This window comes from Amblyraja radiata, chromosome 32 (genome assembly GCF_010909765.2).
Source record: "Amblyraja radiata isolate CabotCenter1 chromosome 32, sAmbRad1.1.pri, whole genome shotgun sequence".
In the NCBI taxonomy this organism is placed as follows: domain Eukaryota; kingdom Metazoa; phylum Chordata; class Chondrichthyes; order Rajiformes; family Rajidae; genus Amblyraja; species Amblyraja radiata.
In genome coordinates this window covers 7638785-7664751 of record NC_045987.1, presented here as the reverse complement: position 1 = coordinate 7664751, position 25967 = coordinate 7638785, and the positions used below count along the sequence as shown (strand labels likewise).

At 46.4% G+C, this 25967-nt stretch overlaps 2 protein-coding genes and 1 long non-coding RNA gene across 6 annotated transcripts in view; 1 reads left to right on the top strand and 2 right to left on the bottom strand.

Annotated features, from left to right (window-relative positions):
- The window catches only part of card9 (caspase recruitment domain family member 9), a 21060-nt gene extending 8950 nt beyond the window's left edge, over nt 1–12110 (bottom strand). The window contains exons 1-7 of one of the 2 annotated variants that reach the window (XM_033049110.1): nt 11956–12110; nt 7483–7754; nt 5253–5390; nt 3817–4142; nt 2783–2962; nt 1514–1657; nt 434–559 (exon numbers count right to left, since the gene is read on the bottom strand). In XM_033049110.1, coding sequence (XP_032905001.1) covers nt 434–559; nt 1514–1657; nt 2783–2962; nt 3817–4142; nt 5253–5390; nt 7483–7672 — 1104 coding nt within the window. In that variant the 5' untranslated portion in view covers nt 7673–7754; nt 11956–12110. The remainder of the gene's footprint in view (nt 1–433; nt 560–1513; nt 1658–2782; nt 2963–3816; nt 4143–5252; nt 5391–7482; nt 7755–11955) is intronic. The other variant, XM_033049111.1, reaches the window with a different exon arrangement.
- On the top strand, nt 9348–25967 carry LOC116990940. The gene is made up of 3 exons (XR_004416664.1): nt 9348–9387; nt 14303–14304; nt 25957–25967. It is a non-coding gene; the product is annotated as an uncharacterized LOC116990940 (long non-coding RNA).
- snapc4 (small nuclear RNA activating complex polypeptide 4) overlaps nt 14876–25967 on the bottom strand; it is a 34447-nt gene continuing 23355 nt past the window's right edge. For all 3 annotated transcript variants that reach the window (XM_033049107.1, XM_033049108.1, XM_033049109.1), the window contains 4 exons: nt 25101–25128; nt 20823–22678; nt 17584–17724; nt 14876–15273 (listed from right to left, as the gene is read on the bottom strand). In XM_033049107.1, the coding sequence (XP_032904998.1) occupies nt 17602–17724; nt 20823–22678; nt 25101–25128 (2007 nt within the window). In that variant the 3' untranslated portion in view covers nt 14876–15273; nt 17584–17601. The remainder of the gene's footprint in view (nt 15274–17583; nt 17725–20822; nt 22679–25100; nt 25129–25967) is intronic.

Sequence of the window (25967 nt, the reverse complement as noted above, 5' to 3'; positions counted from 1 at the left end):
TGCATTTCATCAACAGTGAGGCATTATTTGTGTTTTTTCTTGATTCCTTTGGTATCTAAAAAGTTTCAGAAGTGATAAATCTGGCTGTAAAATTGAAAAATCGCCCACGGTTCTCAAGTGGGTTATCACTTCTGAAACTTTTTAAAGAAAGGAAGAGGAGGAGCCCGAGGGCTGAGGGAGAGTTGGGAAGGGGAGGAGACAGCAAGGGCTACCGGAAATTAGAGAAGTCAATGTTCACGCCGCTGGGGTGCAGACTGCCCAAGCGGAATATGAGGTGCTGCTCCTCCAATTTCCGGTGGTGCTCACTCTGGCCATGGAGGAGGCCCAGGACAGAAAGGTGGGATTCGGAATGGGAGGGGGAGTTGAAGTGCTGAGCCACCGGGAGATTGGGTTGGTTAATGCGGACCGAGCGGAGGTGCCCGGTTCCAGTTACCTGGTCTCTCTCTGTGGCCACCTCTTGCATCTGTAGGACGATCGCCTCTATACGATCCTTGTACATCTGGGAATCCTTTTGCAGTGTCGTGCACTTCAGCTCAAATACCTCCTTCTCTTCCAGATACTTCAACAAAACAAAAACTAGGAATTAGGAAGAACAACCGTATCTATCACGGTTCTGCAGCCAGGGGTACAGTCCTGGGCCAGGCTGGCTCAACACCTGTGGTTAAGTGGAGGTGTCCCTCGGTCAAAGTTCTTCCACAAACACTCCATCACACGGGGCTTCATTCCCAAACTCACTCCTTGCCCTGACTCCCAATTAGGAAGAGGGAAATGGTTCTCTCTATCCCACCCCAGCCCATCCCCCTTCCAACCAGGGACACTGAGGCTTATTGTCACCTTCCCACATAGCGAAGCCATCGAGGTGTACAGTGTGGAGGCAGGCCCTTCAGCCCAACTCGCCCATGCCAGCCATGCTTTAGAACGGAGATAGTCCCATTTACCTGCATTTCCCAACTGGTGGTAAAGGAAGGAACTGCAGGTGCTGGTTTACACTGGCGATAGACACAAAAAGCTGGAGTTACTCAGCGGGTCAGGCGGCATCGCTGGAGAAAAGGAATAGGTGACGTTTCAGGTCGAGACACTTCCTCAGATAGAAGATGCGTCTCGACCCGAAACCCCGAAGGGTCTCACCTACTCCTTTTCTCCAGAGATGCTGCCTGACCCGCTGAGTAACTCCAGCTTTTTGTGTCTATCTTTCCAAACCGGTGTTTCTATAGAGAGTTCGCCGTGGGGAAGTTACCTCAAACCTTTTCACAGAGGAACTGTGAGACAATGGAAGCTCACTCGATGTGGGGGACTTCGATGTGCTTTTAAAACGCAGGGAGGTGGAGGGGTTTGGGGCCAAACCATAACACACCCGACACTGGGGCTGAAACAGGGCAAATGTGCAACAGGGCCAGAGGTAATGAGCGGGTGGCGATGAGATGGGGACGTATGCAATGGGTGGTGGTTTTGGGCTGGGAGTCAATGCGGGCCAGTGGGCACAGCACATGGTAATGGAACGATCAAATCCTACCTTATCTCGCAACTCCTCCACACCTTGAAGCTCTTTACGCAAGCTGTAGATACTGTTGACCAGTTCCTGATGTTCCTCCTGCGTTGTCCTCCGATCATCTTCCAGGATCTGGATGTACATCTTATTTTTATCGACATTCTCAACCTTCAATTCATGCAACAATCAAATAAAAGCTGCTCAGATTTCCTGATGACACAAGAGACTGCCCGATGACTGCTGCAGAATATATTCGTTAAGATTAAGCAGGCTATATATGTATGTTATCTGCCATGTCTCCATCGAGGAGCCTGTGATCCCTTGCCTGGGATCGACGCTCCAACCCCGACCTACGCGTTGTAACATCGAGGAGCTTGCAGTCTCGGGTAGAGACTGATGTCGGGAAGCTCCAAAGTCGACCAGCCCCGACCCGGGGTCCGATCGCCCGGCGTAGGGGTGCCGAGACCCCCCCCCCCTCCCCCCCCGATGTGGGAGCTTGATCGCCCCGTTGCGGAGGTCCCGACCGCCGGCTACAGGAGCCAACAGAAGGCTCGAGGCCCCCAACCACGGGAGCACAAAGAAGGGAAGAGATTGAACACAGAATGTAGTTGAGGCCAGTTCATTGGGTATATTTAAGAGGGAGTTAGATGTGGCCCTTGTGGCTAAAGGGATCAGGGGGTATGGAGAGAAGGCAGGTACAGGATACTGAGTTGGATGATCAGCCATGATCATATCGAATGGCGGTGTAGTCTCGAAGGGCCGAATGGCCTACTCCTGCACCTATTTTCTATGTTTCTATGAACATTTTTTTCATCTTCCATCGCAGTGAGGAATGTGGAGGAGTCAATGTGGTGGATGTTGATGTTAAAATGTATTTTGTGTGTTTTGTTGCTTTTTATTGGTATGACTATGGCAAATGAAATTCCTCGTATATGGCAAAACATACTTGGCTAATAAATTATGATTATGATTATGATGATTGTGATTATGATATCTGTTACAAAGCAATTAGTGAAGCCTAAACTCCTGTACACAAACTCTGCAATAGACAGACAATTTTTCATAAACCCAAAATAACTTAAACTGTAAAACATCCGTGGAAGAGACTCTGAACTACTGACTCTCACTCATTGCGAAGTAAAATTGCCCCTAGTGTGTTGGGAGTGGATGAGAAAGTGGGATAACATCGAACTAGTTTGAACCAGTGATTGATGGTCAGAATGGATCAGGTGGGCCGAAGGGCCTCTTTCCATGCTGCATCTTTCAACAATCAAACCCAGGCTGGGGAATTACCTTCATGGGGCTGGCCAGCTCCTGGATCTTTGCCTTGAGCAGGTCGTTCTCTCGCTGGAGTTCCCAGATGAGCTCCTGCTTTGGTCTCTGCTCCATGGCATGCTTGAGTTTCATGGTGTGGGTCCGCTCCACCTGGCATCCATCCTCTGCCAGCATCAGATTGTGCTTCAGTTTCTCGATCTGGAGCAAGGTTGAGAGCTGTTAGTTGCCACAGTCCAGTTCCGCCCGACACTATCACAAATCAATGTGCAGGCTCCACCAGCAACTAGGCCCTCTGATGGGAAGTGGATATTACCAGGTGTCCAGGACCTGAGCTACAGGGAGGGGTTGGACAGGCTCAGACTTTATCCCCTGGAGAGCAGGAGGCTGAGGGGTGATCTGACAAATGTGTATAAAATCAGGAAGCGAATAGATAGGGTGAATGCTCAGAGTCTTTCATCCAGGATAGAACAATCAAGAAGCAGAGGACATAGATTTAAGGTGAGAAGGGCAAGATTTAACAGTAACCTGAAGGGCAACTTTGTTCAGAGTGAGTGGTGGGTGTATGGAATGAGCTGCCAGAGGAGATAGTCGAGGCAGATAGTGTAACAGCATTTAAAAGACACTTGGACATTATATATGGATACAGGGATATGGGCCAAATGGGGGTACCTTAGATGGGACATTATAGTCACATGGACTAGTTGGTCTGAAGGGCCTGTTTCCTTTCTCTATGACTCTATGACACTGGGATGGGAAGTGTTTGGATCCTGGGAATCTGTAAATATCCATAAATGGGAAGGGACTGGGTGATTTGGGATTCAAAATAAAGGAGAAATTGAGTAAGGATTTGATCAATTTGGATACAAATGTAATGAGGGTTTGGTCCTCAACCGTGGGACTAGTGTAGCTGGGACATTGTGGGCCAGTGTGGGCGAGTTGGGCCGAAGGGCCTGTTTCCACACTATGACTCTATATACAATACTGTACAATGAGTGTGACCAAGAAAACAGATAAACAAATGTCCTCACACAAAGATTCAAGCTTCAACCCACCTCTAACTGCAGGTCTCTGTTCTTCATCATGGCCTTGTTCTTCTCTTCGCTCTGCATTGCAAAGTCCTTAGCCCACTTGTAGTTCTCCTCCTTGCACATCTTCAGCTCCTCGCTGAAGTTGTTGCGCTCCTCCCGCATCTTCCAGAAGCGCTCCTGGTGCTTGTGCAGCTCGTTCAGCTTCACCTGCAGCTGCTTGATGAGGTCCTCCTTAGTCTTCAGCTGGGCGGTCACCTCCTGGGCGCGCCGCTGACTCTGCATCACCGCCTGCTGCTGCTTCTGAACCTCTGCCATCAGCAGCTCTGTCAGGCTCGATTCTCCACCCGCATCTGAGCAAAAAAAACAGTCAGCCCCTCGTCAGTGGCCGGGCTGGGACAACACACCCCAAAGCCAAAGTATCTCCTCCACCTCCCCACAGCAAGGTCCACTGATAGATGCGAGGCCTCCATCACACATGGCCGCTGCTTCCCTCTGCAGCCACTCCCAATATCTGTTCTCATTGTGTCTGAACCTTCAAAACGAGCGTTGTAGTCTATTCATCCAGAGGAGGAATTGGATCTTCATTCAATCTATCGCAACACCGCCCCGCAAACAACGAGCAAGACCAAGCGTAGAAACAGCAACCGTTTTGTTGAACACTTGAGCTTAGTCCGCCAAGGCCTGCTGGATCTCCCGGTTGCAAACCATTTAAATTCCCCTCCCCTTTCTCCATACTGACCTTGAAATCCTGGGCCTCCTGAATTGCCAGAGTAAGGCCACACGAACAACTCACATTCGCTCGGGGAGCTTACAGTCCAACATTGAATTTCCCAATTTTATCTACCTCCTCCTTTTTCACTCACATTTGGAGGATTGTGTAGGGTTCTGATTTCCCCATTACAGGAAGGATTTGAAGGCTTTGGAAAGGGTGCAGAAGAGATTTACCAGTCATAAGGATACGAGGGTATTACCTACATGGAGAGGTTGAGCAAAGCTGGATTGGTTTCTCTGGAACTCCAGAGGTTGAGGGGAGACTTAATAGAAGTATATACAATAATGAGAAGCACAGATAAGATAGAGAGTCAGACACATTTTTCAACAGAATGTAACGTCTCAGACATAGCTTTAAGTTAAGAGGGGTAAAGTTTAAAGGAGATGTGTGGAGCTGCATTTATTGAGAATGGTGGGTGCATAGAACACCCTGTCAGAGAGGGATGGTGGTGGAGGCAGTTTTGATAGGGGTATTAGGAGGCTTTTAGAGAGGCACATGTATATGCAGGGAATGGAGGGATAGGATCACATGAAGGCAAGGGGGATTAGTTTAACTTGGCATCATGTTCGGCACAGACATTGTGGGCCGAAGGGCCTGTTCCTGTGCTGTACTCTTCTATGACTATATTTTCTTAGATTGATGCGAAACCAGAAGAGGAGGGAAAGGTTAAAGGGTGCGTTTCCTTTACCCAGGATAACGGAGAATGTGCGGGTGGGGTCTTGCCCGGTGATCTTCCTGTACAGGTCGGGGTAGTAGAGTTCCAGACTCTCCAGGAAGGCGATGTAACCCTTGCACCCGGTCCGCTGGAGAATGTCGAGCAGCACGCCTGAAAACACAAGGAGCACAGATCAGCGTCTATGGTGCACTAACCTGCCCCTAACCTCTGCCCCAGGGGATGTTTGCTGCAGACCACGACACACCGAGGTTAACTGAGGCTACCTCAGTTGAGGCTACCTGAGGGCAGCGGTAGAGTTGCTGCCTTGCAGCGTCAGAGACCAGGGTTCGATCCCGACTACGGGAGCTGTCTGTACGGAGTTTATACGTTCTCCTCGTGACCTGCGAGGGTTTTCTCCGGAAGCTCCGTTTTCTTCCCACACTCCATAGACGTACAGGATGGTAGGTTAATTGGCTTTGGTAAAATTGTAAATTGTTCCTAGTGCATGTAGGATAGTGTTAGTGTCCGGGGTGATCACTGGTCACGTAGACTCGGTGGGCTGAAGGGCCTGTTTCCGCGCCGTATCTCTGAACTTAACTAAACTAAATTAAATCAGCCTTTCAAAAATAGTACCTGTATCCACCTATCACTCTCTAGGCTTTGTCCTGCCCCCTCCTCTCTTCCAGCTTTCTCTCCCACACCATCTCCCTGCCCCCCACAATTTGAAGACACAAAGGTCACCTATCCATGTTCTCCAGAGATGCTGCCTAACCAGATTGTATAATCAGCATCTGTAGTTCCACCAGATTCAGGTACAGTTTCTTCCCAGCTGTTATAGAAACATAGAAACATAGAAAATAGGTGCAGGAGGAGGCCATTCAGCCCTTCGAGCCAGCACCGCCATTCATTGTGATCATGGCTGATCATCCCCTATCAATAACCCGTGCCTGCCTACTCCCCATATCCCTTGACTCCACTAGCCCCTAGAGCTCTATCTAACTCTCTCTTAAATCCATCCAGTGACTTGACCTCCACTGCCCTCCGTGGCAGGGAATTTCACAAATTCACAACTCTCTGGGTGAAAAAGATTTTTCTCACCTCAGTCTTAAATGACCTCCCCTTTATTCTAAGACTGCGGCCCCTGGTTCTGGACTCGCCCAACATTGGGAACATTTTTCCTGCATCTAGCTTGTCCAGTCCTTTTATAATTTTATATGCTTCTATAAGATTCCCCCTCATCCTTCCAAACTCCAGCGAATACTCCAGCCTAGTCTTTTCAATCTTTCCTCGTATGACAGTCCCGCCATCCCAGGGATCAATCTTGTGAACCTAATCTCGTTATCAGGCAACTGAGCCATCCTACCACAACCACAACCACTACCACAAAAGCAGTGGTGAACTACTATCTACCTCATTGGTGACCCTCGGACTATCTTTGGTCATAACTTTCTACTGCAGTTGTACAGGGTCTTGGTGAGACCACACCTGGAGTATTGCCTACAGTTTTGGTCTCCAAATCTGAGGAAGGACATTATTGCCATAGAGGGAGTGCAGAGAAGGTTCACCAGACTGATTCCTGGGATGTCAGGACTGTCTTATGAAGAAAGACTGGATAGACTTGGTTTATACTCTCTAGAATTTAGGAGATTGAGAGGGGATCTTATAGAAACTTACAAAATTCTTAAGGGGTTGGACAGGCTAGATGCAGGAAGATTGCTCCCGATGTTGGGGAAGTCCAGGACAAGGGGTCACAGCTTAAGGATAAGGGGGAAATCCTTTAAAACCGAGATGAGAAGAACTTTTTTCACACAGAGAGTGGTGAATCTCTGGAACTCCCTGCCACAGAGGGTAGTCGAGGCCAGTTCATTGGCTATATTTAAGAGGGAGTTAGATGTGGCCCTTGTGGCTAAGGGGATCAGAGGGTATGGAGAGAAGGCAGGTACGGGATACTGAGTTGGATGATCAGCCATGATCATATTGAATGGCGGTGCAGGCTCGAAGGGCCGAATGGCCTACTCCTGCACCTAATTTCTATGTTTCTATGTTTACCTTGCACTAAACGTTATTCCCTTATCATGCATCTCCATACACTGTAAATGGCTCGATTGTAATCATGTACTGTCTTTCAGATGACTGGTTAGCACGCCACAGAAACTTTTTGCTGTACCTCGGTGCATGTGACAATAAACTAAAACTGACCTGAGTTGCTTCCTTCCACCCTTTAGCCCGACTCCGGGGCCACACCGCCCCTCCGGGCACTCACCGACTTTGCGCCTGCGGATGACGAGGCTGGGGTCATTGAAGATCTGCTCCTCGTCGTCGTGGTTGAGGACCTTGCACTGGCGGAGATAAGGAGTGATCCGGCACGGCTCGATCACCGACGTGAGCCTCGCTCTGTAGTTCTCCAGCGTGTTCCACTGCTCCTCAGCATCAGACTCCTGGTGATCAGACATGGTGGAGCAGCTCCCTAGCGAGCTCACTGCCCAGCCAGCGCTCAGCAATGTCACACAACAGCGGTCCCACTGCCGATGGAATCTATCCTCAATAAGGATGGGGAAATAGTTATTTAATATTTAGAATTGAAGAATATTTGTTTTACTTTGTATCGTAGTGGTGGGTTGGTTTGTACTGTTTTGTATTGTACATATCATTTTTTGTAAATAATTGATTTAAATTATTTTTGTAAAACAAATCGATTGGACAGGCTAGATGCAGGGGGAAATATTCCCGTTGTTGGGGGAGTCCAGAACCAGGGGCACGGTTAAATAATAAGGACTGAGATGAGGAAACACTTTTTCACCCAGAGAGTTGGGAATCTGTGGAATTCTCTACCACTGAAGGCAGTGGAGGCCAATTTGCTGGATGTTTTCAAGAGAGAGTTATAACCATATAACCATATAACAATTACAGCACGGAAACAGGCCATCTCGGCCATACAAGTCCGTGCCGAACAATTATTTTCCCTTAGTCCCACCTGCCTGCACTCATACCATAACCCTCCATTCCCTTCTCATCCATATGCCTATCCAATTTATTTTTAAATGATACCATCGAACCTGCCTCCACCACTTCCACTGGAAGCTCATTCCACACCGCTACCACTCTAATGATGAAGCTGAATTTTAGTTAAAATATAAAAAGATATTAAATAGGTTTCTGGGCTAGCTTATAGCTTATATTTAGTGTCAAATTAGGCTTGCCTCAGGTTGCAGTGTGTGGGATAATAAACACCATAGCATTGTCTCCCAAGGGACAAGCAGAGAGAAAGAGCTAGTCACATCTTTGAAGTAAGATGCCATAAACCAAATGGCCTATGTTTATGAGGGACCAAATGACAGCGATGAAGCAGCTAGGGTGATCTCTGTGAAGATAAAATGGCATTATCCAAATAGCCAATGTTTATGAAGGACGAGAGAGGAACAGGGAAGTGGAAAGATAAAATGTCGTAAACCAAATGGCCAATGTTATCTTGTAACATGTAAACAAAAGGCCTTTGATGTGATGCATTCTGTGGAAACCTTTTCCTGTACCTCTGACCATGACTAATGTCTGTGAAATGTGCTAAGGGGACAAAAAAACCCTATTTAAGGCAATGTAATTCTGTTGTTCAGAGAAGGTGAACGGAGGACGGTCAAGTGTCTGTAATGGTCACTTGACTGGAGTTCTCCCTCCCTCCTTCCATCGGCCGATGTTAAGTAAAGTTTTGATCTGGTCTACCAAACAGTTTGTGTGGTGTCTGTTTATTAAGAAGCGAACCTGGTTTAGTAGTTAATAAAGTAACTTTTTCACTCTGAGTAAAGAAGTTCCCCCTCATGTTACCCCGAAACTTCTGTCCCTTAATTCTGAAGTCATGTCCTCTTGTTTGAATCTTCCCTATTCTCAAAGGGAAAAGCTTGTCCACATCAACTCTGTCTATCCCTCTCATCATTTTATCCCTCTCATCAGTTAGATTCAGCTCTTAGGGCTAAAGGAATCAAGGGATATGGGGAAAAAGCAGGAACGGGGTACTGATATTAGATGATCAGTCATGATCATATTGAATGGCGGTACTGGCTCGAAGGGCCGAATGGCCTACTCCTGCACCTATTTTCTATGTTTCTAAACATAGCAGTCCCACTTCACGCCCAGAGGTCGTTTAGGAACCTGCTGTGAAAACGAGGACTTGTCAGTGGCGGATGCTGCTACCTGCAACCTTTTTTTAAAAACTAAAACTCCATGACTTAATTTGCACCAAGAAACCACAGCAAGAAATTCAATAATTAGCAGATTACTGGGGAGTTGACATTGCTTTTGTTATTTTATTAAACAATTCTAAACACTAAAACTGTCTTTACGAATGAACAATTTCATTCCGTTTTATAGAAAAAATGTATTTTGCATTTCAATAAATTTTTTGACATTCATTTTGTTTTAAACACTGTACAGAACATAACGCGCTGGGGTTAGTTACTCAACTGTTCAGGCAGCAACTCTGGAGGACATGGCAGACGCTGTCTCCACTTTACCGAGATGGTTCGGCCCGACCACTCAATACTAACCCACTGCCCGCTCTTACCTGTCCCTAGCTGGGTCGGCACTGTGGCGCGTACCACGGTAGATCCCGATACGGAATGGATTGCACGTCTTCCCTGAGTTCTCGAGACTCCCACACGACCTGTGACGGCGATGGACCTGTATCCCGATGTATCCCTAATATATCTAAACCCCCCCCCCCCCCCCACCCCCGCAGTACGCAGTGCACCCCCTGTCTTCCACACTAGATCCACATTCGCTTTTTGTCTTAGGGACACTATTCAATCGGAGACTTAAGCTGCACTTAAATTGCAACACGTTGCTTGTCCCTGGCAGTGGGGTATTAAACAGCAGCGTTTCACGTTTCGCTCAAAGTCCAATATAACCCGCCCATCAAAGTTGAAGCCTTGTTCTCGTTGACGTTTGGTTCATGGCAAAATACAGTAACGAAACTGGCCCCTTCGGCCCACGAGTCTACGCCACACCACTAGTTCTATGTTATTTCACGTTCTCAATCCACTCCCTTCACACTAAGGGCAATTTACAGAGGGTGGGATGTGGGTGGAAACCGCAGCACCCGGAGGAAACCCTTACGGTCAGTGTGTGTGTGGGACCTGGACCCCAGTGAGGGTCAGTGTGTGTGTGTGTGTGGGGGGGGGGGGGGGGGGGGACCTGTACCCCCGTGAGGGTTAGTGTGTGTGTGTGTGGGGGGGGGGGGGGGTGGGGGGGGGCTGTACCCCCATGAGGGTCAGTGTGTGTGTGCGCGAGTGTATGGTCCGGACCCCAGTGAGGGTCAGTGTGTGTGGGACACGGACCCCAGTGAGGGTGTGTGTGTGTGTGTGTGTGGTCTGTACCCCAGCGAGGGCCAGTGTATTTAGGCCATTTGCCAACTTCATTAACGTACAAGCTCCACAGGCACTGACTGACCCGTGGAACTTTGACCATGAGAATTACGAGGAAATATTCATTTAGTTTAGTGTCACTGTAATCGTTCACCCTGTGTCGTGGATTGGTGTGATCGATCAAACACGCAGACACTGTCTCTTTGGAGGCACAAATCAATGAATCAATGTGGAGAGGGGATTTCTTAAAACAAAATTGTCTTTAAAAAATGATATTGTGCCGAGCCCAAAGTGTTTATCTTTAAATAACAGATGATCTCTGAAGAAGGATCTTGACCCGAAACGCCACCCATTCCTTCTCTCCAGAGATGCTGCCTGTCCCACTGAGCTTTTTGTGCCCATCTTCGGTTTAAAGCAGCATCTTAGGCTGTGGGTCGAGCATCAGAAATGTGTCTAGAAATAGGTTTTCGTGCAGCTGCTCGCTTCCTACACATCTCAAAACTCTCACTCGAAACTACACATTGCAGTTATTGGAGGAAACAGAACTGATAACTTACCCCCCCAAAAACCAAGATAATGCGTTTAAAAGATGTCTATTGCGAGATAAAGTTTGGTTGGCACCTCTCAGACTATTCTTACTTAAAATAGTGGACTGATGATAAGTTTCATAGATAGGGGTAGAGAGACAGAAGCTCTCTCCCAGGGTAGAAACGCAAAATACTAGAACACAGAGGTTTACAATACAATACCGTTTATTTGTCATTTGAACCTCACATGATGTTCAAAGTAAATTTGGTTTAAGCTGAGGGGCAAAACTCAATGGATATGTATGGGGCAAGTTTTTTTTCACAGAGTGCCTGGATTATGCTGCCTGGGATGGTGGTGGAGGCAGATATAGGACAGTGTGGTGTTTAAAATGTATTTTGATTAGGCACACAGATATGCAGGGGATGGGAGGATATGGACCATGTGCAGGGAGAGGGCATTCATTTAACTTGCAGCATAGACATTGTGGGATGAAGGGTTTGTTGATGTAGCGGCCAGTTCTATCTATTTCTATGTTGATTCAGCCGAAGTTGGACTGAATTTGGATAAACGTTTAACATAAAAATAGTTACCTTTAACAATTGCTCTGCACTCAGTACTACTCAGTATCACAAACCCACGTCCCAAGTGGGATTTGAACCTTCACCTTCCAGCCTCAGAGGGTGCAAGCGTGACCCACACACACAGTAGGCGTGTGATACGTGGCTCCCACCCACACACTTGGTTCTAACTAAACCTTCTCCCTCATGGATCTATGTCTCAGAACCTGATCGTACAGAAAGTTCTGAGCACCCTATGTGTCCTGGATACTATTTAAAAATCACTGCACAAGACACTTACCTGATCAGCTGGGAGCCGAGGATGGGAGCTGCTGGGCGCTTGGACAGCACAGATTGTCTGGAAGAGGAAGTCTTAATGAATTGTGAAGTGGAACAAAATGGGTGCGGTCATCTCTCAGAGCTGAGGCTCCAGCGCTTACTCATTTCCCTCATTCAAATGATCATAATCACTGAATGGTACAGCTTAAACTGTTTAGCCAGTTGGGCCTGTGCTAACTCTTTGAAAATGTTTCTCTGTATACTACACATTGTAACATCAAGGTGGTACGGTAATGCGGCGTTAGTACCCAACCCGCAACATCGACTAACCATTCTCTCCACTGATGTACCCGACCTGCTGAGTTATGCCAGCACTTTGTGTTTTACGTGGTATAGTAATGCTGTGGTTAGTGAATCAGACTTGGACCAGGAAGACAAGTTCAAATGTTGGTTATAACTGACTGAAGAATGGCTCTGGAGAAGGGTCTTGACCCAGAATGTCACCTATTCCTTATCTCCAGAGATGCTGTTTGACCCACTGAGTTATTCCAGCTTTTTGTGTCTATCTTAGACAATAGACACTAGGTGCAGGAGTATGCTATTTGGCCCTTCGAGCCAGCACCGCCAGTCAATGTGATCATGGCTGATCATCCCCAATCAGTACCCCGTTCCTGCCTTCTCCCCATATCCCCTGACTCCGCTATATTTAAGAGCCCTATCTAGCTCTCTTGAAAGCATCCAGAGAACCGGCCTCCATCGCCCTCTGAGGCAGAGAATTCCAGACTCGCCACTCTCTGTGAGAAAAAGTGTTTCCTCGTCTCCGTTCTAAATGGCTTACTCCTTATTCTTAAACTGTGGCCCCTGGTTCTGGACTCCCCCAACATCGGGAACATGTTTCCTGCCTCTAGTGTGTCCAAGCCCTTAATAATCTTATATGTTTCAATAATAACATGGTACCCACTGATGAAGCAAGTGGTGTACAACACTCACTCCATGCCTCACATCATTAAACATTCACCGAGAAATGTTTAATTTGCATTTAAAACATTGCTTCTACCATCTTCATCACAGCCAGTGCCTTATGGACTGAAATATTATTTCTGCAGGTTGGTTTGGAATAACTCACCACCCCTTCGAGCAAAGGCTTCATAGTTCTGAATGCAACAGGACAGATTAAACCTTCGCTGAAAATGTTCAAAATACTTGGCAGGGCAGGCAGCAACTGTAGAGTGAAATGGTTAACATTCTAGGAACTTCCCACTGCATCACCACACAAGCACGGTTTCCCAATGTTCAGTGGGTGACTGCGGAGATTAAAGGAAGTAAACTCACTACTACCACTTCTGCATTTCTATCCAGATCATTTATCTAGATGTATTCATTTGGGCTCTTTATTCTTAAGTCCTTGATTACAGAATTGATTGCTTTAAAAGATGCATTCAAAGAAACCCACACAGCCCCGCTGTTAAAGACTGGCCAAAGGTCAACTCTCGTTTGTAGAAGGTGAACCATCAAAGGATTTGGCCTCGTAACTTCAGCTGCTGCAGGCGTCCCTTCTGGGGAGGTTGGGTTGGAGTCAGACTGGGGAGATGTCAGAGAATTCCCAGTTAATTGCTTTGTTGAATTAAGGGTATTAGGTATAAGGAGAGGCTGGACACACTTGCCTTCTTGAAGTTGAGAGATCTGATAGAAGCATATGATAGTATGAGAAGGATAGACAGAGGTATATATTACGAGGCATGGACAGCGTAAGGTGGCAGAAGCTGTTCCCAAGTTGGAACTGCCAAAGACAAGAGGGCCCAGCTTTAAGGTGAGATGGGAAACGTTTAAAGATTTGTGGGGCAGGTTGTGTTTTTACACATGATGGTGGGTGCCTGGAACACAATGCCAGGGGTAGAGGCAGATATGATAGTGGCATTTAAGAGACTTTTAGATAGACACATGGATATGCATGGAGTTGAGGGATATGGATGGTGTGCAGGCAGATGAAGTAGTTCATCTTCGGCTCAGACACGGTGGGCCACAGGGCCTGCTCCTGTGCTGTACTGTCCTATGTTCAATTCATTTTGGGTGGAATGGGTGACCTTGTGAACAAATGGGCTGCTTTGCCTTGCACCATATCACATTTCATGATTAAAGATGCAGCTTCACCCACTCAAACATTGACTCAAGGACCGACTTCATGTGCAGAGGAAGTGATGCATGTATTAGAGGTCATTGAAACTTTGCACATCACTTCAAGGGGAATTCACCCAGACAGCCACGGTTTCAAGATTTCCTCGAGTCCTCTCGGTCATCTGCAGAAAATGAAAGCAAATACTAAAAACTGCGTGGGGTTTCTCCGGTTTCCTCCCACACTCCAAAGACGTACAGGTTTGTAGGCTAATGGGCTACTGAAAATTGTCTCCAGTGTATAGGATAGTGCTAGTGTAGACTTGGTGGCCGATAGGCTTGTTTCTTCGCTGAATCTCCAAAGTCTAAAGCGATGCGTGAACTTGTTCTCTCTCCACCTATCTTGCAGGATAAATACCGACCCGAGTTTCTGACCATGAACAACATCATTTGCTTGGGGAAAGTGAAAGTGAAAACTGGGCGAGGTTTGAGCAGCTCGGTGAAGTCCAACATATCAAATAACCGGCTGCCATCCCAGAGATTATCCACATAGGAGGGGAGGCAAAGACTCATATGAAGGAAGAATCCAGACCTCAAGTAAACAGAATGAGGGAGAAAAGATTAACGAAGTGTCAGATTTTTTTCCTTTATTATCCAAGGGTCATCTGGTTTAGACCATGATCCAAGTGTGGAAACAGGTTATTCTGCACAGAGTGTTGACTGCATGCTTCAACTATCCCTGCTATCTGGAGAAAGCTCCCACCTATTGATCTTGTAACTCCACCATCTCTAGGTTACCGAAGAGTCCAATAAAATCCAAACGCTGAGCATTTAAAGAAGAAATTTATTTCTGACTAAAATATTTTTTAATTTGCCACATACATGACACAACAATTAGAAATGATCCAGGAAGCTGCAGGATTCTGTACAATTGGCTCGTACAGAAGCTCTGTTAACACCAACAGTCTGTGGCCCCTTAAAGAAGGCCATAGGAAAGCAATGTCACAACTGGAGAAAACAACATGCCAGTCATTAACATGTCATGACAAACTTTAGAAGTGAACATTATTTGATCCCTTTCTTCCAAATATCTGCACAAAGTCCGTGTCAGTCAATGGATATTTAGTTGTGGGAGCGGTCTTTGCACTGGCCCTCAGCTTACACTCCATCTCCAGAAACCAAGTTCAAACGCAAAACAGGTCCAAGGAACTGTAAACATCATGCCTAGAATGAAAGAACATCCAGATTAGCGCTTGGAAGGGAACTCGCAGAAAAGTCATCAGAACTCCAAAACACTCTTTCTCTCTCTCCACCAACATGCAGGTTCATTAATTGGCTTCTGCAAATGGTTCTTAGTGTGTAGGATAGATCTAGTGTCCGGGTGATCAATGGCCAGCATGGACTTGGTGGGCCCGTTTCCTCACTGTATCTCTAAACCCAGTACGTGACTCAACTTCTGAGAAGCTTCCAGAAGGGTGAAAAGCGGCATAAACCAGACCCTGGAGCAGCTGATTTCTATCAGTTTCAGGAGTCAGCCTGTGGGGTGCAATGCCACTCATTCTTCCCAATTAGTCAGTTTCAAATAATTTCACCGCACACCTCCATTACTGAAGGTAGACGAAAATGCTGGAGAAACTCAGCGGGTGAGGCAGCATCTATGGAGCGAAGGAAATAGGCAACGTTTCGGGGTCGAGACCCTTCTTCAGACTCGCTGGCTCATTCTTCCATGACTGAAGGTTGTTACAGAGCAGCAGTGCGAGCCCGTGAGCATTCAAGGATGGGTTCAGGATAATTATTGTCACGTGCACTGAGGATTTGTTTTGTGTGTTATCCATCAAATCACACATACATAAACACAATCAAGCTGAACACAAGTACTAAAGAGCAAAGGGAAAGCTAGAGTGCAGAGTTTAGTTTGCAGCATTGTAGCACACCAGTTCCAGAGACAACACCCAAGGGATAATGGACATGATCACACCTCTGCTCTCATGCTACCCCAATATACCTCCTGGGCAGAACATCCTTAGCAATTCCTACCAGCTCCAATATTTCACTGCCCGTCACATATTCTCGTCTCCTTTCAGCATATTAACACAATGACTCCCTGGTCCATTCTTCCAGACCCACAAACCACTTCCTGTTGTATGGTACTTACCCAAATCACGGAAGAATTTGCAACCCCTGTCCTTGCACATCTTCCCTCCCGTCATCCAGGAACACCCCCCGCCCCCCCACCTGTGAAGCAGTGATTCACACACTTCTTGCAATCTCGTGACCTGCAGTCACTATGTGATCCTCTCCACACTGGAGAAACCAAATGCAGATTGGACGATTGGTCTGTAGGGCAGCTGCCTTCGTGCCCACAGACTGAACTTCAACTTTGTATTGCCTGCTCCTTTAATTCTCATTCCCACCCGACTTCACCCTCCCATGCTGTTAAAACACGGCGTAACACAAGGGCGGCACAGCGGTAGAGTTGCTGCCTTACAGCACCAGGGACCCGGGTTCCATCCTGACTACGGGTGCTTGTATGTACAGAGTTTGTACGTTCTCCACGTGACCTGCGTGGGTATCCTCATGGAACTCTGGTTTCCTCCCACACTCCAAAGGTTTGTAGGTTAATTGGTTTGGTATAATTGTAAATTGTCCCTGGTGCGTGTAGAATAGCATTATTATACGGGATCGCTGGTCGACATGAACTTGGTGGGCTGAAGGGCCTGTTTCCTCACTGTATCTCTAAACTAAACTATGTCTTCTGTTTAATCCAGACAAATGATGTGTTACACTTTGGGAGGCCAGTAATTGGCAGGACCTTTCGGAAGATATTTGGGGTGCAAGACCTCACTCTGCAAGTGAGAAAGCGGCATACAGCATATTTGCTTTAAGTAGAACACAGAACAGAATGGGAACAAACCCTTAGACCCACAAAGTCTGTGCCAAACAGGATGCCAAGACCAACTCTTACCTGCCTGAAAATAATCTAGTCCCTACATATCCATATGCGCCTATCCAAAAATACCGTAAATGCTAATATCGTATCTGCCTCCACCACAACCCTGGCGTCACATTCCAAATACTCATTGCTGCTCTCTCAGGTAGATGCCAATAAAGAAAATAAACAAACATGTGCAGATGATGTGCCTTCGATTACAAAAAAAAATATCACAATATGGACCGTTTCTTAAGAATGCATTCACCTCCGTACCACAGAGTCACCTGTACTACTATGTGTGAGATGGGGAAAGTTGTTTTTAAATTGCAAGTCTTTTATCTGTTTTTCAGCACCTCCATGCACAATTTGCATTGCCTCTCTGAACCAGTCTCCTACCACAACACTAAATCTGAACCCGAGCGAAAATAAGATCCAAGTCTCATCTGGATTGAGAGTTCTTGCACCAAACCTCAGCATTTGTTTCAAGACATTATCTCAAAACGGTAGTATTTCACAATCCAGCCACAGTAATATTGCAACATTAACCAGTTTCATACTCAATCACCAGAACTTTCCACTGACACATCGTTTTGCTTCAATACCTCCGTATATTCTGCAACTCAAGGATTTTTCCTCAGGCGACGGCTTCGTCTTGTTGCCACATGAACCTTGCCCTCAGGGGCAACAGAAACTTCTGGAACATTGTGAGGTTCTGGGGGGTTTTGATCCTCTGGCTCTGTTTCCTGACAGGATCAGAAAAACAATAAAAAGGGTTAAAACTCAGTAAAAACTAAAGCTACTAACATGCAGGACATTTTGTAGAATCCAAGGCTAATCAACCCAGCCTTTTTTCTTAATTTAAACATTTGGTTACAAGGCAAGAGTAGAGAGAGTTAAATGCTGTCCAAATCTTCTATACTACTTGCCTATCCTAGTCCAATTTTCTTTACGACAAGCTATTCTCATGTCACTAAAAGCAAAAATTGCAGATGCTAAAAATGTGAAATGAAAGCATTTCAAAGGCATTTTCTATTTTATTGTTATGTCATTTTGCCCAGTTACATTAATTTGCAGCCAACTAAGTAGGCTTTAGGGCCAGATGTGTCAATGAAGATGATTTATGATAAATTAAACCGTGGCCTCAGATTGATGAAGAACTAGTTTAAGGATCCCTGAATGAATTGCAGCCCCCCCATGGCGGGAGGGAGTGGGAAAGGGAAGGAAAGGGAGGCGGAGAGTGGGCCAGAACACATCAATGAAGAGCCAGCAGTGATGTAGAGACTTCCTGGCACACTGTGGACTTCTGGATGTGTGCAACAGTGCCAACAAGCTCTTGGTCTGTCCCTGCATTCAACATTAAATCCAGGGGGCAGACACATCTCACACCAGGACGACACAGTGACGCAACGATAGAGCTACTGCCTTACAGCACCAGAGACCTCTGTTCGATCCTGACTAGGGGGGCTGGTCTGTACGGAGTTTGCATGTTCTCCCTGTGACCTGTGTGGGTTTTCCCTGGGATTTCCGGTTTCCTCCCACTCTCCAAAGACGTACAGGTTTGTGGGTTAATTGACTTCAGTAAAATTGTAAATTGTCCCGTATGTGTGTAGGTTAGCGTAAGTTTAGCGGTAAGTTTAGCGGAGATCGCTGGACGGTACGAACTCAGTGGACCGAAGGGCTTGTTTCTGCGCTGTATCACTAAACTAAACTAATCCCCTCAGCTTCTCACTGCTGGTTCAACTGACAATGCCCACAATCATTTCATTGGAGTTGGTGATCCACATCTGAACACCAAGTTTTATGTTTACATTTATTTCACAATAGGTTTTAAAGTGAAAACTCATACAATTTTAAATAAAGCTAATTTAATTCTTTTTCAGCCACCTCTCATTAGAGACATTTAGAAATAGTGAAAAAGGCTTCCGACACCATGTGGTGCCAGCAAACCATTAGGGCAGTCTGTGAACTGGTCACCACTTTAGAGGCTGGCTCAATCTAAACAATGACCGCAGCAGCAATGTCAGGAATGAGAGGGCGGCACAGTGGTGCAGCAGGTAGAGCCGCTGTCTCAGAGTTCGATCCCGACCTCGGGTCCTGCCTGTGTGGAGTTTGCACGTTCTCTCTGACTGCGTGGGTTTCCTCCCTCTTTTGAAAGACACGAGGGTTTGTAGGATTATTAGCATCTGTAAATTACATGTAGTGTGCAGGGAGTGGATGAGAGTGAAATAACCGAACGAGTGTGAACGGATGATCGATGGTCATCGTGGATTGGGTGGGCTGAAGGGCCTGTTTCCATACTGTACCTCTAAACTAAGGAAGCAGCCATGCTCCCATAAAAGTGAAGTGGAGGTTGTGAGTGTAAGGTGGCACCTGTACAATAAGCCAGTCCATTAAATACCTCAAATGGCTGAATACAAATCAAATTCACTGAGCCACCCGCACTGGTAAACATCCTCCTCCCTCACATTAAACCTCAGCTCTGAGAGCACCACAGCCACTGATGTACAGATAGGTTACAAACTCTCCCGCTGACTCTTCCATGTCTGTCGTTGAGTTAGAAAGATATTTTTCACAGTAATGAATAGCGCGCCAATCACTGTGCATTGGAAAATGTTGCAGCAGTGTCCACAGTGTATTTAGCTCATGGAAAGAGATAGCTGTGTAGAAAGGAACTGCAGATGCTGGTTTAAACTGAAAATAGACACAAAATACTGGAGTAACTCATACTAACTCAGACAGTATCTATATTCGGATTAAGTCTGAAGAAGGGTCTCAACCCGAAACGTCCCCATTCATTCTCTCCAGAGATGCTGCCTATCCCGCCCGCCGAGTTACTCCAGCTTTTTGTGTCTATCTCAATTTTACCTATTCCTTTTCTCCAGAGATGCTGCCTGACCGGCTGAGTTACTCCAGCTTTTTTGTGTCTAAAAGAGATAGCTGCTTTGTTTGCTCGGCAGCCACGAGGCAGAAGTAGTTTGGATCAGCTTCTGCTTCCAGGTCCATCACATCTAACCTTGCTTCATTACATAACTAACATTTTTCGCTCCACTTCCTTTTCTAACGAGTCCACAGTCACGGAAGAGAGAGAGAGAAAAAAAAGTGAATACTTTCCAGTTAAACCGCCCACTGCCTGAGCATGCTTCGCTTTTTGAATGCCACATTGTTAGTGGGATGGGCACCAGCATGTAGTAACAAAAGTGGAATAGGGTGGAGAAAGTAGAAGTGCAGGATAATAGAGAAGAGAGCTTTTCATTATCAGATGGGAGCAGACAAAAAGATCGCAAAATTCTAATCTATATTTAGAATCCAAGTAGTCAGAACCCTTTCCCCCCCCATGTTGGAAACATCAAAGACTTAAGGGCGAAGGTACACAAAAATGCTGGAGAAACTCAGCGGGTGCAGCAGCATCTATTTAGCGAAGGAAATAGGCAACATTTCGGGCCGAAACCTTTCTTCAGACTAGGGTTTCGGCCCGAAACGTTGCCCATTTCCTTCGCTCCATAGATGCTGCTGCACCCGCTGAGTTTCTCCAGCATTTTTGTGTACCTTCGATTTTCCAGCATCTGCAGTTCCTTCTTTAACAAAGACTTAAGGGCAATGATTTGCGGTGAAAGGGGCAAATTGAAAGGAAAAGTGCAGGGCAGGTTTTTTTTTCCCTATAGAGGGTGGTGGGTGCGTAGAATGCACTGCCAGGGGTTGTGGTGGAGACAGATACGATGGGCAGGGAATAGAGGGGTATTGATCATTCAAGAGGGGGAGGGGGGGGGGAACGAGAGGGCGGAAGATGAGGGGGGAAGATGAGGGAGAAAATACCATTAGAACATAAACTTCTCTCACTTACCAAACTGCCCAGCAAGTCACAGCCAAATGACAGGTCAGCAGGGATCTCAAAGGGCTGGTTTGGCTCGCTGCTGGTCACTTCCTCCACCATGCAGTGTTCTGGCAATCCTTCAGGATCTTCCTCACTCTCGATGTCAGTCTCCGGGTACTCGCATTCTCCCGAGTCTTGGTCGAGATCTTCATTTGATGAGTTGATTGTGGTGGAAATCCCCTCCGGCGGTAGGGTGGCCAGAAGCGCAGGTAGTGTGAAGGCGGAGAGAAAGCGAGCTTTCAAGAGCTGGTACGCAGGGCTGTTCTGCAGACGCTCCCTCACTTGTACCCTGGCTGCCTCAAGTCTTATTTTGGGATCAATTGGTTCGTTCACATCGGCTGCCTCGTGGGCAAGCACGTTCTGCTCCAGGACCTTCTTGTGCAGCAGTAGGTTTGAGAAGCCTCTCAGAGTCGCGGCAAAGGGTGGCAGATAAGGTAGAGTAGTAGGCGTCCCTGGTACACGGATACCACCTTTCCCTTCCAGCCAGTCTCTCGTTACTGGATCTTTGTCGTCACACAAAAGTGTAAAGTCAATAGAGGTTTTGTCCGACTGTGACGGTGGGACTGGCTGCTTGGTCCCCTCGGGTGGAGCCACACTGCCGGGCTGTGTAGATGGTGACCTGGTGCTTGCAACATCTACAGTCACCCTCGATTGTCCAGATCCCTGAGCAAGCTGTGTGGTCGAGAGAGGGGTGGGAACGTTGCCATCAGTGCGGTTAGCTGCCGCCTGCTTTGTGGCCTCCAGTGCTGGAGGATCTGTGGACGTTGTTGCAGCACTTGGAGCCAATGCAGGCGACAGTGTTTGTGGAATCTGCACGGAGCTGGATGATGATGATGGGACCAACTTGCACACCGCCAGGGGAGGAGTGTTGAGTGGCTGGGTTGCGGACAGCGTTACACTGGTGCTGGTCTGCACTGGTGCTACACTGGGGCCACTAATCTCCCACTGACTGGGTGCAATGGTGGAGTCCACCTGCGCTTGAGTTGTCGAGCTCAACGAGGTGCTGGCACCCGCTCCACTCTGGGGGACGGTGGTTGTTGGGCTGGCGCCAGTGACTGCGGTGGGAGTTTGGCTATTCTGATTGGGCAGGCCCACGACTGTGCCTGGAGCAAGGCAGAGCAGACCCTGGGGAGTGACCAGGGCCATGATGGGTACGGTGGAGTTAGGGAGCATTAGTGGAATCACCATGCCGTTGGTCTGCAGCACAGGCTGCACTGGTGGCGCTGGAGCAATTGGCTGCACCCACCTAGCACCGCAGTTGGCTTTAGCGGGTTGAACAGAAGCAGCATTCAGTGCAGTGATATTTTCCTTTGGTTCGACTATGGCTGATGAACCTACCCGACTAGACCTTGGTAATGGAGTAGCCCCTGTGTTAGCTTCTCCATTGGGTTGCTCTGACAACAGCTGCGGTGTACCTGCCACTGGCTTCCCATGTGCAGTTAGTCTCACCGTGGATTCAGTCTTGGGCTTTGTCCTGCTCCTGGTTTGAATTGAAGATTGTTTAGCCACTTGTGATTCAAGACCAAAGGGCATCTTGCTGGAAGACATGGGTTGCGGCATCATCACCACCTGTAATGGTTGCTGGATTGTCAATGGTTGTGGAATGACCAAAGGTCTGGATGCTAGTCTAGTGGTTTTGATCAGGTTCCTAGCTCGTCGCTTCTCAGCAAGCAGATCGTGGACAGTCTTTGGTTTCTCTTTGGGAATTGCAGAGCTGAGCTTAAACCGAGCCATTTCCATGGTCTTCCCATTGCCCACGTCAATGGTGGTTCCTTTCACCTGGTTCAGGTAGGGCCCCGACCTCGACTGGTTTTCACTCGTGATTGCTAGAAAGGAAAATTACAAGGGAACTGTTGATTGCGAAGCAGAAGCAAAAAAAAAGGGGAAATAGTTTTGGTTGTGGGGAGCTCTAATCACATTTGTAATATTTGAATCAGAAACATACAATGTAGTAGCTAGCCAGATCCACCCACGTTTATGTTTGTTGTTTGAAAGACCAACGTTATTATACTGAATGACCCCCCCCCCCCCAAATGCTGAACATGTGAAATGAAGGTAGAAAATACCAGAGACACTCAGCAAGTCAAGGAACAAAGGTGGAAGAGAAATAGTTAACATTTCTTATCAAGGCCCGTCATCAAAATAAGGAAAAGAGGAAGTTAGTTAGAGATAGCAGGTTAAATGGGGGATGGGGAAATAGGTGGAAGAAATGGAATATCATCGATAGGCATGACAAGATGACTTATTGTGGCAGCAAAGATCAACCCTATTAGAGATATTCCCTGTAGTTCAGCCCTGCACCTCTCCTATCTTCTCTGCCGTCTAATACTCACTTGTCTTTTCTTCACTTTTCACTTCATGGACTAGAAACGCTAACTGTTTCTCTTTGCACAGGAGCTTCCACAAAGTATTTCCCACATGTTTTGTTTTATTTCTGACATTGAACCACCTCACTTACCCTGCTTCTCTGCAATTTCTCAAGACCTTATCAATGTCACTTGAAATTTTCAATACAATATTATTTACCACTCCTTCAGTCGACGTAGTTCAGGACATAACGTACCACAAGAATCAGTCTTGCATCTCCACTCCAGTTCTTTTTACCAATTATATTAAACCTTGATTCCATGCATTAATAAGCCCTGTACATGGTCTCGCATTATATTCTTTCAAAAATATTTATGATTGCCAACAGTTCCAATGAATCTTTCTTTAACCCTCCCTGTAAGAAGTGCAATCTCATAAGGCTCTCACACTTTCTAGTAAATCTCATCTGACATCTTCTCTTTTCCCATTTCTACATTCCCCTGGATGTGCTGGAGAATTATTTGGTTGACTACTATGACCATGAGCAGCAAGGTACTGGCTTTGCAAATATCTCAAGAGAAAGGTTCGACTTGAAAAGTCTCCTATCCACGTCCCCCAGAGATGCTGCCTGACCCGCTGAATATATTCCAGCACTTTGTGTTCTACTCTTTGTGGACAGAAGGGGCAGTTCTTTTGCTGTACTATCTACTCAGGAGAGAGGCTTGTGACAATCGATCACAACGTTCCAAGGATAGGGAGGAAGGAAATCTAGTCGCACAAGGGTCCTGCTTTTTATTTCTATCACAATTTGCCATAGTAACAAACATCCCGGAGACATAAAGGTGTAAATATCAATCCAGATTCTTCTGCGCAAAAATCACAGCTGATGCTCTGGTTCAGTACTGAGAAAACCTTGTACTATGGTCTTTCAATGAGGCATTAACATCATTCACAGACTCTGCATTCTCGTGCAAATAAAGAACCTTCCACTGATTATTTTGAAGAAGAAAGTTCTTCGAAAGTTTCCTCAGTAATTATTTATTTTCTCAGTCACACAAAAAAAACAGGTTATATGATCATCATATTGCTTGCTGTGAGAAGATTATATTTCCTCTAGTAACTATGTTTCCAGGAGACTTCATTGGTTGTGAAAGTGCTTCATGACATCCTGACAAGTTTTCCTCTTGAAACAAATGACAATGATCTACAGCACTATTACTGGTTACGATCACGCTTCATGTCCAATCTAACTCAGCAACTATTCAATCTACTGGGACCAACAATAGAAATGACACGGGCCAACAGAGGGAAAGAAAATGTCTGGAAAATTCTCCCCGACCTTTGTGGATAAGCTTAACCAGCCAAAGGATGTCAGTTGCCAGCGACAGCTTCACCAGGCTTACAGATACCAGACAAGGAAGGGTCAAGGCAACATCGCGACTGACTCTACCCACACACTACCTCAATTTAAAAAGAGGTGCTGGAGAGGTACAACATATATGAATACACTTCCCATGAGGAGAGGGACGGTGACCACAAGAGAAGTAGTGAGATGACTGCAGGATGAATTTTAGTTTCGTTTGCCATGTGCAGTAATTGAAAAGTTCAAAATTGAGGAACTGACAGTTTTCACAGCTGAAGAAAGATTACATATATATATTAGAAAATCACAAGAGGCCATAAGCATCTCTGAACTATGGCCTATTGGAGGCTAGACCATTAGAACGAGACCATTGGAGGAAGAGGGGTGATCTCATAGAGGCCCATCCAGTTGGTGGGCTGAGGAAAGGGAAAATAATTCACACTATAAATTGCAGGTATATATACAATTAAATGTTGGCATCAACTTTGTAGAGTCAAGATTGTCAAGAATGTTTAATTGCCATATGCCGAGAGACCAGAATAATTCTCCGATGCGTGTCATTAAAAAGCACATCATACCTGGCAAGCTTTGAGTAGCCTTGTTCATCTAGAGTAAAAAGTAAAAACACAATGATTAGCACATACTTTCCAAAAACAATCTATCCACCATAACACAAACAGAATTACATCAATAAATAGACGAAGGAAAAGAGACAATTGCCAACAGAAGAAAAACAATCCACTGAAGTCTACGACTAGAGGGTCTGAGCTATGGGCAGACGTTGAGTAGGCTGGGGCTCTATTCCTTGGAGCGCAGGAGGACGAGGGGTGATCTCGCACAGGTGTATAAGATCATGAGAGAATAGATTGGGTAGATGCAGTCTCTTGCCCAGAGTAGGTGAATCGAGGACGGGGGACATAGGTTTAAGGTGAAGGGGAAAAGATTTAATAGGAGTCTGAGGGGTAACTTTTTCCACACAAAAGGTGGGGGATGTATGGAACAAGTGGGCCAGAGGAGGTAGTTGATGCAGGAGCTATCCCAACATTTAAGAAACAGTTAGACAGGTACATGGATAGGACAGGTTTGGAGGGATATGGACCAAATGCTGGCAGGTGGGACTAGTGTAGCTGGGACAAGTTGGGCCGAAGGGCCTGTTTACACACTGTATCGCTCTACAAACAGTATGTCGAGAAAGATTGTAGGGCAAATGTGGATTGTGTGTTTGGGTCATCCTGGGACACCAGTGCGAACTGGCTTTGAGGCCCACTGCTGGCTAGATCAGCTCATGATTCCCAAGGATAATATTAAAAAGCTCAAGTCCTAGGACCTAATGCCAGTGTTAACAGCTGAATGCGTAGTACCAGGCGAGGGAGAGGTATTGGGCCTATTTAGACTGCAAGTGCATGCAAATTACCTCTAACTGGTCAGTACAAGGTCAAACACAA